General features: G+C 41.6%; 1 protein-coding gene across 2 annotated transcripts; it reads left to right on the forward strand.

The window, feature by feature from the left end:
• The first annotated feature begins 126 nt into the window (after nucleotides 1-126).
• On the forward strand, nucleotides 127-6,404 carry LOC108416666 (synaptonemal complex protein 3-like). Of its 2 annotated transcripts, none has more exons than XM_037532261.1 (9): nucleotides 127-215; nucleotides 744-828; nucleotides 912-963; nucleotides 1,603-1,637; nucleotides 1,775-1,892; nucleotides 2,156-2,255; nucleotides 3,607-3,705; nucleotides 3,781-3,885; nucleotides 6,124-6,404. In XM_037532261.1, the coding sequence occupies exons 2-9, from the start codon at nucleotides 783-785 to the stop codon at nucleotides 6,175-6,177; spliced, it is 609 nt and encodes a 202-aa protein (XP_037388158.1). In that variant the 5' UTR covers nucleotides 127-215; nucleotides 744-782; the 3' UTR covers nucleotides 6,178-6,404. The 2 variants fall into 2 exon arrangements, with proteins under 2 accessions (XP_037388158.1, XP_037388160.1); XM_037532263.1 differs by lacking the exon at nucleotides 127-215 and adding an exon at nucleotides 229-451.
• The last annotated feature ends 5,326 nt before the right edge of the window (nucleotides 6,405-11,730 follow it).

An 11,730-nucleotide genomic window follows, 5' to 3' on the forward strand; every position in this document is an offset into this window, starting at 1 on the left:
ACAAGCGTCCAAATCCCAATACTACCCAATTAAAATAGTACATAAACATTATGTCATTTATAATGAAGGAAAGGGAATTTAAACGTATAGAAGGCAATATATTTGCATTAATCCGGTACAGAATGTGATTAATATGTGGGTTCGTGTTGATATTTATACGTTAACTTGGTATAGATGGCGCGCGCTGGCAGCGGGTAAAAGGATAACGGTCGAATGTAAGAAATGAGGCTTTAGCTGACTCTGTTTCGGGCTCATAATTCGCTTTTTTGTTCCTAAAATCAGCCCAGAAGTGTCTAAATCTATATTTAAGTCGTCGGCACATCTTCATTAGCGTAGTTATCGACGTTAGCCTTAGCCAACGAGCTAACGACAGTAGCTGAAAAGCTATTATTTGTACAAAATTAGCCTCCGCCGAGCTCCGTGTCACGATTTCCTCTTTTGAAATAAGTCGGTAAGATATTTAATGTATAAATTTCCACTCAGTCGTCGCGTCTGGGCGTTTGAAGCCGCATTAGAGCTCGCTAACGGTTGCTAATGGAGCTCCGTTAGCCTGTTAGCTTGCTTGTTAGCCCCAGTGCAGGCCTTGGGCCTCTTCACTAAAGCCAGCGGGATCAATACGATCGATTTCAGCCGCGCTACCCGAGCGCTGGAGTCTGAGCAGCTGCCCACAACACCAACTCCGCGTTTAATGGGTGGTCGCCGTCAGAACTGATGCTGTAGATGTTGTCATTTGTGTTTTATAGCAGCTGAACTGACACGGAGGAGCGATATAAAAGCCCGCGATGTCTCTGAAAGACTGCAGTGCCCCGAAGGACACCAGCAGACCTGGTAGCGAACCAGTAATCATCCATATTAACACCTCTTATCTCCAGCATCTCCACTGCCATGCTCAGAAATGTGCTTTTGTCCAGGTGCTTCACTGAAAGGGAGGAAGCGCCGGTCCTCCGCCGACATCTCTCAGGGGTAATAAAGAAAGATAAAGCTGAGGTTTGATGCAAAAACTTAGAGAGTTATTTACTGAAGTTCGCTAGATATCATCAGGGCCTGGTCTTATAAGCTGTATGTAATGAATAAGATATGAACAGAATTCAGAGTGATCTGGTGTGTTCACAGTGGTGGTGATGGGAACCAGACGTCCCTCTAAAAGCTCCTACAGAAAGTTCCTACATGAACTGGTTCTGAATTCACTGCCTGATGACTGAGACGCTGTTTTATGAGAGTTTAGAGAACTTCAACTCCATTCATGGTGGAGGGAGACATGCAGGGCGCTGTGCGGCAAAATAGTCCCCAAAGAAAACTCATTATTCCTGATTTTCCACTGTTTTCCATCATCAACATTCCATATAAGCTCAGAAGACTCGTGTAGGTTCTCTGGTGGTTCTGGATGGTAAATAAAGTGTCTATATATGTGTTGTAGTCATGGCGACGCCTGGTTCCCATCACCACCACTGTAAAGATGTCTGAACCGTTTCACACCAAACCCTCTGAACTTCTCTGATTTACACCATAAACACTGAGCTATGGGGGAATTTTGGAAGAATCAGTGGATTGTTTCAGCGCAGTGGACTGGCTCATACTAACTTTGCCTATTGTAATCTGCAGTGGCGAGGTGATGGCCATGCTCGACAATTTTAGAGGTACGGTAATTTAATAAAACTGTAATCTTAATCATTCTTCTCTTTGCTTACCTGTAAATAACTGTCAGCGTGATGTTGGTGTTGTAAGTTTGTATGAATGCTGTTCTAGTGCTCTGCTTGGTCTTTCTCTCCAACAGCTGATATAAATAAAGCATTTGTTGCCAAGAGGAAATGCTTAGAGACCTTCACCAGCTCTTCTCTCAAAACCAGCCAGCAGAAGATCGAGGAGGTGTGGAAGTCCCAGCAGAATGAGCGGTAATAAACGCTGTAGATGCGCTGAAACCTCCTGGTAAAATAAGCAAACTAAATGCACTGAATCCCTTCTAAAATCATAAATAGCGAAATGCACAGTATATACGTTTATGAATAGTATATACTGTATGGTAAAGACAGTGGTGTTGAGGTGGTTGTGTTTTGTTTATGGATTCCGGTAAGACTACCACTTTTGGTATGTCTGTACTTACAGACAGCAAACGAAGAACGGAACTGAGCTGAACTGCGTTGTTTCTGTGTTTCAGGGCTCAGATGTCTGAAGATTACGGCACTCAGTTCAGCTCTGTGTTCCAGCAGTGGGAGTCAGATATACAGAGGACCAAAGACCAGGACAAGAAGCTCATGGTAATCCATATAAACGCTTTTACATGTGGATGTTTTATAGACACGTCAATATCAGGGTCGTAAAATTCCATCAGTGCTTCACGCTGCGTCAGCCTGACGGTGGTGATTCAGCTGCACTGCGAATCACATTTATAGCACTGATTGATTGTTTTTTAGATAATTTTATATATTTTTTAATACACAGCATTCACTACTCTTCCAACGAGGCAGTGCTTATAATAAAAACAGAGGCAGTCAGTGAGAACACAAAAATATCTGAAAGCTTATTTCCACTGTGGCCCTGAGTCTAAAAACAACAGTAGGCGGCTGACATAACGCTGCAAACATGGCATCATGGTACAAAATCACTATCCACATCAATACAGTCATTTAAAATGAACAATAATACTAATCAATACATTTAAAACACTGTAAATATAACTATTAAATACCCATTTCTTCCTTCACTTAACCCCATCTTAATGACACCTCTAAACCCTCGCGCCGAAATCCTTTTAAAAATCCTATCAGATTGGTATTAGATCAAAGATGTACACCTACAACCGTAAATGAAAAGAAACAGATGTATAGTATATATATGTTGTACTTCGTATAGTGTATGTTTTAAGTTAAGTGATTATTAAGTTAAGTGATATTCCACCTCTGCATTTAACCCATCCGTGAAGTGAAACACCACATACACACTAGTGAGCACACACACTAGGGGGCAGTGAGCACACTTGCCCGGAGTGGTCGGCAGCCCTATCCACGGCGCCCGGGGAGCAATTGGGGGTTAGGTGTCTTGCTCAAGGACACCTCAGTCATGGTACTGGGGATCGAACTGGCAACGGGTCACGAGACTGCCCAAACCATTTCAAACCATAACAAAACTCCAGTAATATTAATCCCACGCTATAAAACAAACCATTGAAATTTTAACCTGTAGTTATTATCTCGTAAAATTGCCATGTGACTAAATATCCCATCACGTTCCATGGAAAAGTGGTTGGCACTTGAAGTATGGAAGCAATCATATTCTGTGTGGCCCAAATCAAGCCAGTGTGTGATCTCCTGCCTAAAGAGCAGGACTCTAAACACTAAAACATGGAAGATTCGTTTGATTTTATGTTGTTTTCTGGACTGTCGGCTCTGAATTCCCAAACTAACGAAACTGCTTATGACAGCCAGGTGGCTGGTTAGTGTAAATTCAATTAAGACCATGTTTGGAAAGGTTTTCTACCTGTGAGCAGCTGAACGTATTGCGTGTGGAGCTTCAGCAGTGTGACCCGCCCCAGTAGTTCTTAGGAATGATCACTGAATGCATTCAGATGTCGCACTGCTTCAGGACCACATCCCACTGTTTTTGTGTCAGTCTTTGTTCCAGCACCAGAAGTCGATGTTCCAGCAGATGAGAGCTTCCCGGGGCCAGAGGCTGAAGATGCTCCGACAGCTCATGGACCACTACATCAAAGTAATCTCCCTTTATGCAGTGTTTTCTTAAGGATGGTGCAGGAGCTGTGACTGAAACTCTGCTTTGATTCTGCAGAGCATGCAGGAGCTGGAAGTGACCCATGAGGAGCAGAACACTGCGGTGATGAGCGAGTTACGCCAAGAGATGGCGCTGCTCCAGAAGAAAATCCTCATGAACACAGTGAGTCCAAGACAGACAGACTTCAGCTCAATCCCAACACTTTTCACCCCTGCCCCTTGTTTTCGAGTGTTGCCCCTTGTTCCTGAGCTACAGGGCAGTGGTTGAGATCTTCTCTCTAATAAAAGAGCATCACTTCATTAACAGCTACTAGCGCCGCTCTGTAGGTGACCCTGCCCGTCTGCAGGGACAGCAGAGGAGGGGAAAGTTCAGCTCCTCACTGCTGGGCTTTAGTTACATTTAGGGATCATACGTCTTCAAAGAGGGGGGCAGTTATTTATTATCACCTCCCTAATTCTTCAGTGATACGAAGTCAGAGATTCTCCAGATTCTCGTTTGAATTTTCCCGTTCCACCTTAAATGGAGCAGCAGGTACATTCTGGAGCTTCAGGCGTCAGAACTGCTGGACTATTTAAGGTGGAACGGGAGAGTTGGAGAGGCGTCAGCACTACTAGTGATATTTGATGCTTATGAAGAAAAGAACCATAAAGCACTGAAACCACATTACACTGAGATCAAACCGTGTTTACTGTCATTTATAACAGAGGAAATTCTCACTTTTCTGGGTTCCTTTGGTCTCTTGAGCTCCAACTCAGGTTCTTCTTTCTCACATCTCCGTTTGGAGGGTCATGTAGCCCCAGCACTTCACCCCACCCCTCTGTCTCAACAGGAATCAGGACCCCCCACACCTAGATGAGAACATGCTGAGTGGAGGGGGCGAGGGGTGAAGTGGGACTGGGCCCTTGTCTATTAAAGCATCTAGTTTATTTTGTACAACTACCTTGTCCTACACTACCTGGCCATTTTATCAGAAACTTATCCACATAGGTAACTTGGTAGGTTTACTGTACCAGACTATAGCCCATCTGTTAATGTACACCTTATGAGCCCCTTTCAACACCAGAGACCACTGCTCGACCACCACTGACTGGCTATTAGACACAAACAACAAATTCCTGATTTTCAACTACAGAGGAAATTTTAGTTTGCCCTATTTGCTGAAATGCTGTGTCTTGATGAATTATTACGCTAAATATAGCGTGTTATAATATTTTCTGAGTAGTTATAGTGGCAAACATGAGATGTTCACTAGTATTTACAGTGCACTGTGGAGACTTTAGGGTTCCAGTGTACTGGGATGACCATGACAATGAGAAACTCCAGAAAACGACTGGTTCTGTGAACAGAACCCAAACTACTAAACTGGAGAACTCTTTCAGACGCTCCCTTAGATTTAAAGAGAATTCCACCAATTACTCAAAATTCCCCCATAATCCAGTCCCTGAGGTGTAAGCAGAGACATTCAGAGCGGTTTACAGTGGTGGTGATGGGAACCAGGCGTCGCCATGACTACAACACAGATATAGACACTTTATTTACCATCCAGAACCACCAGAGAACCTACACGAGTCTTCTGAGCTTATATGGAATGTTGATGATGGAAAACAGTGGAAAATCTGGAATAATGAGTTTTCTTTGGGGACTATTTTGCCGCACAGCGCCCTGCATGTCTCCCTCCACCATGAATGGAGTTGAAGTTCTCTAAACTCTCATAAAACAGCGTCTCAGTCATCAGGCAGTGAATTCAGAACCAGTTCATGGAGGAACTTTCTGTAGGAGCTTTTAGAGGGACGTCTGGTTCCCATCACCACCACTGTGAGGAGCTTTTAGAGGGACGTCTGGTTCCTATCACCACCACTGTGAGGAGCTTTTAGAGGGACGTCTGGTTCCCATCACCACCACTGTGAGGAGCTTTTAGAGGGACGTCTGGTTCCTATCACCACCACTGTGAGGAGCTTTTAGAGGGACGTCTGGTTCCCATCACCACCACTGTGAGGAGCTTTTAGAGGGACGTCTGGTTCCCATCACCACCACTGTGAACAGATCTGACAATTTCACACAAAACAAATCTGAATGATTGTTTACACTGACTGGAATCCAAGAGCATTTTATACACAAAATAATATTGTTATTGAATACATATCTAGTTATTTCACCTCAAGACATTTAGAAGTGTATAGATTTATTTTAATCAGAAATGTGTCAAAATTGATGTATTAAAATGTTAATAGATTACTTTGGAAGCACTGCAGGGTGAGGGTTGGGGTTGTCTGCCACTTTTCACCAGCTAGTTGGAGCAGTAAGAAAGGTGTTTCTGATAAAATGGCCAGGAGTGAATAATTACTGATATTAGTTTGTCTGTCAGATCAGTAACAGTACTTCTGTTTCTGTTTCTCACAGCAGCAGGAGGAGATGGCGTCAGTGCGCAAAGCTCTGCAGTCGATGCTGATGTAGGTACTTTACAGTAACACCAGACAACAAAGTAAGAGTCCTTTAAATGTTCCGAACCGCTCCAGAAGGACGCTCTGAAAACTAGCCGTTCCATGTTGTTTGGATGGGCGTTCAGTTTGCACTGTCGTCAGCTGTTCAGGACATGTCCTCTGTCCATTTTCACCCAGTTTTCTTCATTTTTCATTCAACTTTTTGTCCCTGAGAGGTTTGAAATAAAACGTTCAATCTCATTTTTTAACAGGTGCTTTTATTAAAAAATAAAATCAGAGCAAAGTAACAGACAGACCAGTAAACTGAGTCTGCTTACAACACTGCCAGAGGTGAGGAGAGCGACTGAAAGCGTTTTAAGAAAGGAAACTCATGAGTATTAAAGTGTTCGTACAGTAATACTTCACAAACTCTCACGGTGGTAAAGTACAGTTTGCGCTGATGAATATAAACTGAAGTCGAAGGCGTTCAGTCATTTCTGGACGTGAAAAATGAAGCCAGTGAATGAGCTGCAGGGTCATTTTTGTCCAGCAAAGCAGAGATGGGGAATTACAGAAATACATCACCAAATTAAAAAAACTAAAGTATTTCACTGATTTTAGCTCAGTCTCTCTGATGTATCTGTAACATATGATCAATTAGCATTTGTAGGAATTCCAATAAGGCCAGAAACAGAAACTTAAAGCAAGTAAGTGACCGCAAACTGACCAGACACTCAGTCCTTCTGTGCGAACTCGCTGTGTTCTTATGTTACCGTGGCAGTTAAAACGGTCCTGAAGGGGGCGCTAGAGGACAAATCAGAGAGGATCTCCTGTTATTCCAACAGCCTCAACAATAAAGAGTGAGCTGCTTTTCTGCTGGAAAGACCACGGATCATATTCATATGTTTATGTAAACCAACTTTGCGTGAGACACTGGCGGTACGAGACCACTCAGACAGGCTTGGCTGTCATAGCGCCCCCTTGTGTGAAGTATGTTTCCAGCTTTACCGTCCAATTATGCTAATTGATTTTATGCCACAGACGCATAAAACAAAGATTAGACTGAAAATGCTGAACTTCTGCTTCAACCTGAGGCCCTGTACAGTTTCCTTATTTAGGGGTATAAAGAAATGAATATTCAAAGACCAGGATTAGCATAAATAGATCCATTAACATCGACGTAGATAAAGAGTACAGTCCTCTGCCCTGCTGTTCAAATCACGAGGGCGAGTTTAGTGGCAGTGATTAATAAACAAACCCAGAAGTGCCCATATTCACGTTTCGCACCGTGGGCAGAAACCCGAACACGTCCGCTCGCAGATTGTCTAACGTTGCTCTGAAGTTCATCTTATATTTTTAATGCGTATGGATGTACCTGAGCATGACACACAAAGCAGTTACAGCAATAACGATGCCAGAAAAACTAAATATACAGTTGTAGTTAAGGCAACTGAGGACGCGCACAATATTAAAGGAAACGCATGCAGGCGGGACGCCGTCACGCAGCCGATACTCTGATACAGAAAGATAAACAGGAAATATTACACAGCGCTTTAGCCTCCTGACTTCAGGGAGGAAGACAACCACAGATTTGGGATTATTCAATAAACAATCAATACAAAACAAATAAGAGGGTTTTTTCATTTGGAGTCACAAAATTATTTTTTTTTTACAATATTAACTTGAATAGGATTTGAATAGTATTTGCCAGGAAGTACAGAATATTAACGTTTTGAGATTATTAATTCTGAGGTTTAATCTCCCTTTGATATGTGATGAATTCTAGACATTAATGTTATTATACTGTAATTCTTGATTAATTAATTCTTCTGCGTTTATACTCGGAGCCCATCTGATGGTCTGAGAAGAATCATCTAAACATTATTCATGAACCAGATTCCAAACATTTGAACGGTAGTTTTATTTTCCTGCTGAAACCTTTAGGCTTAAAACCTAATGCCTTTGCTCTCTAATGGGAGTTGGCTTTAATGGTTTCCAGCAGAGACCAATAGCTTCCTGTGACTACTTTTAGATCCCATTAGGAAACCATCAGCTGCATTTAGAATCAGCCACTGGTCACCAGTTAATCCATTAGGATCCTTTATAGTGTGATATCAACCCATTAAATAAGCAGTCATTCCAACACGTTTTCCTGAAATCAGACTAGAAAACCGGCTGGCTTACGACAGACGTCGGTGGGCAGATGCAAACGCAGCAGGACTGCTGGAGTGTCAGTTTCACTTCATTCAGACGTTTAATGCAGATTTCAGCATCTGCCCATTGACCTCCATTATAAGCAAACCTCACGTTTTCATGTTTTCTGGCTTTTTGTTCCAGGAAACGTGTTAAAGTTGTTGTCTGTGGTGACGGACTGAACTCTACAGATACAGCAGACGGGGAAGAGGCTGGAAAACGCTGACCTCATGTTAATAGTACGAGTCAATAGGTGGCATTGTAATAGTTTTACAGTCTCTTTTTTTATTCCATTCAAAAGTTGTAGGCTGAATGCAACACAGTGGTTTAGGCACAGAATGCAAAGCAACAGAGGAACATTAGCATCTCAGCATTAAATAAAACAGTCCTTTACAATAATACCGTATGTGCTACAACAGCAACAGTAGCTGATGAATAAGCAGAAAAACACTGAACATTAAGGATAATGTGCTTTTTTACTGTCTGACGTTGGAGGAGCATCTGGAGTTTTATATATAAGGAAAAAGTGGAAATCAGTGATGTGCATTTCTCATTTCCACTAATACAATAAACATGACACCAGGATACATTCAGAAAATAAAGAGTGAGGAAGAAGAGCTGCTGATTCAGCTGAAATAAGACGAGCTTACAGGGGAATTCCACCTTTTTTCCCTTTTTACAATTTCTGCATTAATAAATAAAATTCTTTCTGAGTGGATTTTGGTTTCATAATGAGTTTTGGGAAGATTTTGGGCTTAAACTCCATTCATGGTGGAGGGAGACATGCAGGGCGCTGTGCGGCAAAATAGTCCCCAAAGAAAACTCATTATTCCAGATTTTCCACTATTTTCCATCATCAACATTCCATATAAGCTCAGAAGACTCGTGTAGGTTCTCTGGTGGTTCTGGATGGTAAATAAAGTGTCTATATCTGTGTTGTAGTCATGGCGACGCCTGGTTCCCATCACCACCACTGTAAAGACGTCTGAACCGCTTCACACCAAACCCTCTGAACCTCTGATTACACCATAAACACTGAGTTATGGGGGGAATTTTGAAAAATAGGTGGAATTCTCCTTTAAAGGGATACTTCAGTGCTCTTTTATCCCGGTCTCTGTCTGCTGTATCTGAACTGTCGGGTCGATTACTGAACTTAAAGAACAACAGAAAACCCACAGACTCTGAAGTCACTCGTCATGGAAGTCATTGGGCAGACGCTGAATTCAGTCATTAAATGTTTATGCTAAACATTTTCAACAAAAATATGAATGAAGCTGTAAATCTGTATATTATAACTGGTTCTCAGAGACAGAACCGGTTCTTCTGGGGTGTGACGGATTTAATTTAACAGACTATTCGCTAAAAGGTGTTTAGATATTTTATTCAACATTTCAAAAATTCTGTGAAGAAGCCTCAAGAATTTGATCTCCATGTTTGAAATATGATGGATTATAGATGTTAAACTCCACAGCTTTCTTAGTTCTGCCTCAGGTTAGCGTCTCCTCCAGCTCTGTTCTTCCTTCCGGATGCACTTAAAGGGCCGGTATCATACATTTTTATTATTATTATTAACATATCTGGTTACTGTCACACAAAAACCTCCATTATTGTGATTTTTGTTTATTTGGCATTATTTGAAAACTCTTCGCATTGTGTAAACATTTCATGATGAATGGACCAACAGAAATAATAATAAAAAAACAAATAATAAAAAAAAGTCTGGTTACATTGACTTCCATTCCAAGTCAAGACCGTTTTACTGTCCTGTAAAGTGAAGGTGGAGATGCGAGGTTTTGTCCGACAGCGACAGTATGTAGGTTTTCACTGTGATCATTATATAAACTCTGTTTAGCTCCTAGAATTAAACAGGCTGTTTCTGTGCCTTTAAGACTGATATATGTAAATGAGCTATACTCTGATTGGCTGTCCCTCATTCAGAAGGCAGTCTGGGCTGAAATGCCATGTAAATTCAACATAAATGGGCGGGGCTAAATATACACCATGTCAGCACATATATGTAAATCTGCTGGTTTTTGAGACGCCACAGAAAAATGTTTCAACCAAACGAAAGGGTTCTGTATAGGACCAAAAAAGGGCTTTTAACAATAGTGGAACCTTTTTGGTACCATTTAGAACCTTTTTCAAAAAGGGTTCCTTATAGAACCTTATATACATAACATGCTCTCCATCAATCTGAAGAACCTTGCAAAGAATCATGCAAAGGGTTCTTTGACTGTTCATGGTTCTCTACTGGTCATGGTACGTGTACTACATCACACTTTAAAAAGAGCAAGAATTTTAAGAGATATGGGTTCTAAACATTTCTTCGTTTCTGCTTGCAGTAGTGTTCTACTGACTAGAACCGGTTCTGTTGTTCAGGACGAACAGATTACAGGGTGTTTATCTACACTAGTTTTTATTATTGATTCACTGAAAACCCACATTCTGCAATGTTGAATATGAACCAGAATGATTCTTATTTCTTGTTTAAACGGTGTTCCAAGTGTTGAGAACTGGAGAACGGTTTCGGTTTCAGTCGGCCTAATCCAATCCCTGCGCCGCTAGAACGGCTGGAGTTTAGAACTCGCAGAAATCACGTCTGCCCATTGACTTGTATTATAACGGAGTTTAGGTTCAGAACATTTTCTGCTGTTTTCTGAGTTCAGATAAACGTGTTGAAGTTATCGACTGTAATGATCGGCCGCACGACGCAGACACAGCAGACAGAGATCAAGCTGGGAAACACTGAAGTATCGCTTTAATGTTAAACAAAACAATCTTAACTAGGATTAACTGTAAAAATAAATCGTGGACAGATTCTTTAAATGGTGAAAACTGTTCTATACAGTCCCACAGTCAGAGATATTACCGCCAAGCAAAAGTCTTCATGAAACTAAATACGATTTACAAACAATGTGTAACACGTTGGTAGCAGCAGTGATCCGAGCGATCCGAGCGATCCGTGACGGTCATTATTCATTTGGACTTTTTTACATTTGACTTAAATGAGACACTTGATAAGCAGGATTAAAAAAGACAAGGCATGCAGTACTGAGAGTAAGAGGTGAACGCCTGTTAAAGCAAACAAACAAACGGCGGAAGATTAGAGTCTTCACTGGTTTGACTGTTGAAAGAAGTACCTAAAGTCTTCTCTCAGAAACGAGTGGGAGATATTAGCACCTGTTATTACACTGTTCACCGCCTCTCGTGAAGGAAACCGAGAGATTGCATTAGTTTCTTGAGTAATAATTTAAATAAAGCAAACACTCGCCTTCATTAGCTCTCAGTAACGAACCCGCCCACAAACCGTGACCAACACGAACACCAATTAATAATTACCTCTTCCATAAATCACTAATCGTTCAATCAGATTCGTCCTCGGACCCTCAAACAG

Source organism: Pygocentrus nattereri, chromosome 21, assembly GCF_015220715.1.
Source record: "Pygocentrus nattereri isolate fPygNat1 chromosome 21, fPygNat1.pri, whole genome shotgun sequence".
NCBI classification, from domain to species: Eukaryota; Metazoa; Chordata; class Actinopteri; order Characiformes; family Serrasalmidae; genus Pygocentrus; species Pygocentrus nattereri.

Excerpts from the sequence above, each read along its gene's own strand:
- LOC108416666 (XM_037532261.1), top strand. The coding sequence starts at position 783 with ATGTCTCTGAAAGACTGCAGTGCCCCGAAGGACACCAGCAGACCTG. Across the intron at positions 2,256-3,606 it reads ACCAGGACAAGAAGCTCATG|TCTTTGTTCCAGCACCAGAA; the intron begins GTAATCCATATA and ends TTTTTGTGTCAG. Across the intron at positions 3,886-6,123 it reads AGAAAATCCTCATGAACACA|CAGCAGGAGGAGATGGCGTC; the intron begins GTGAGTCCAAGA and ends TGTTTCTCACAG.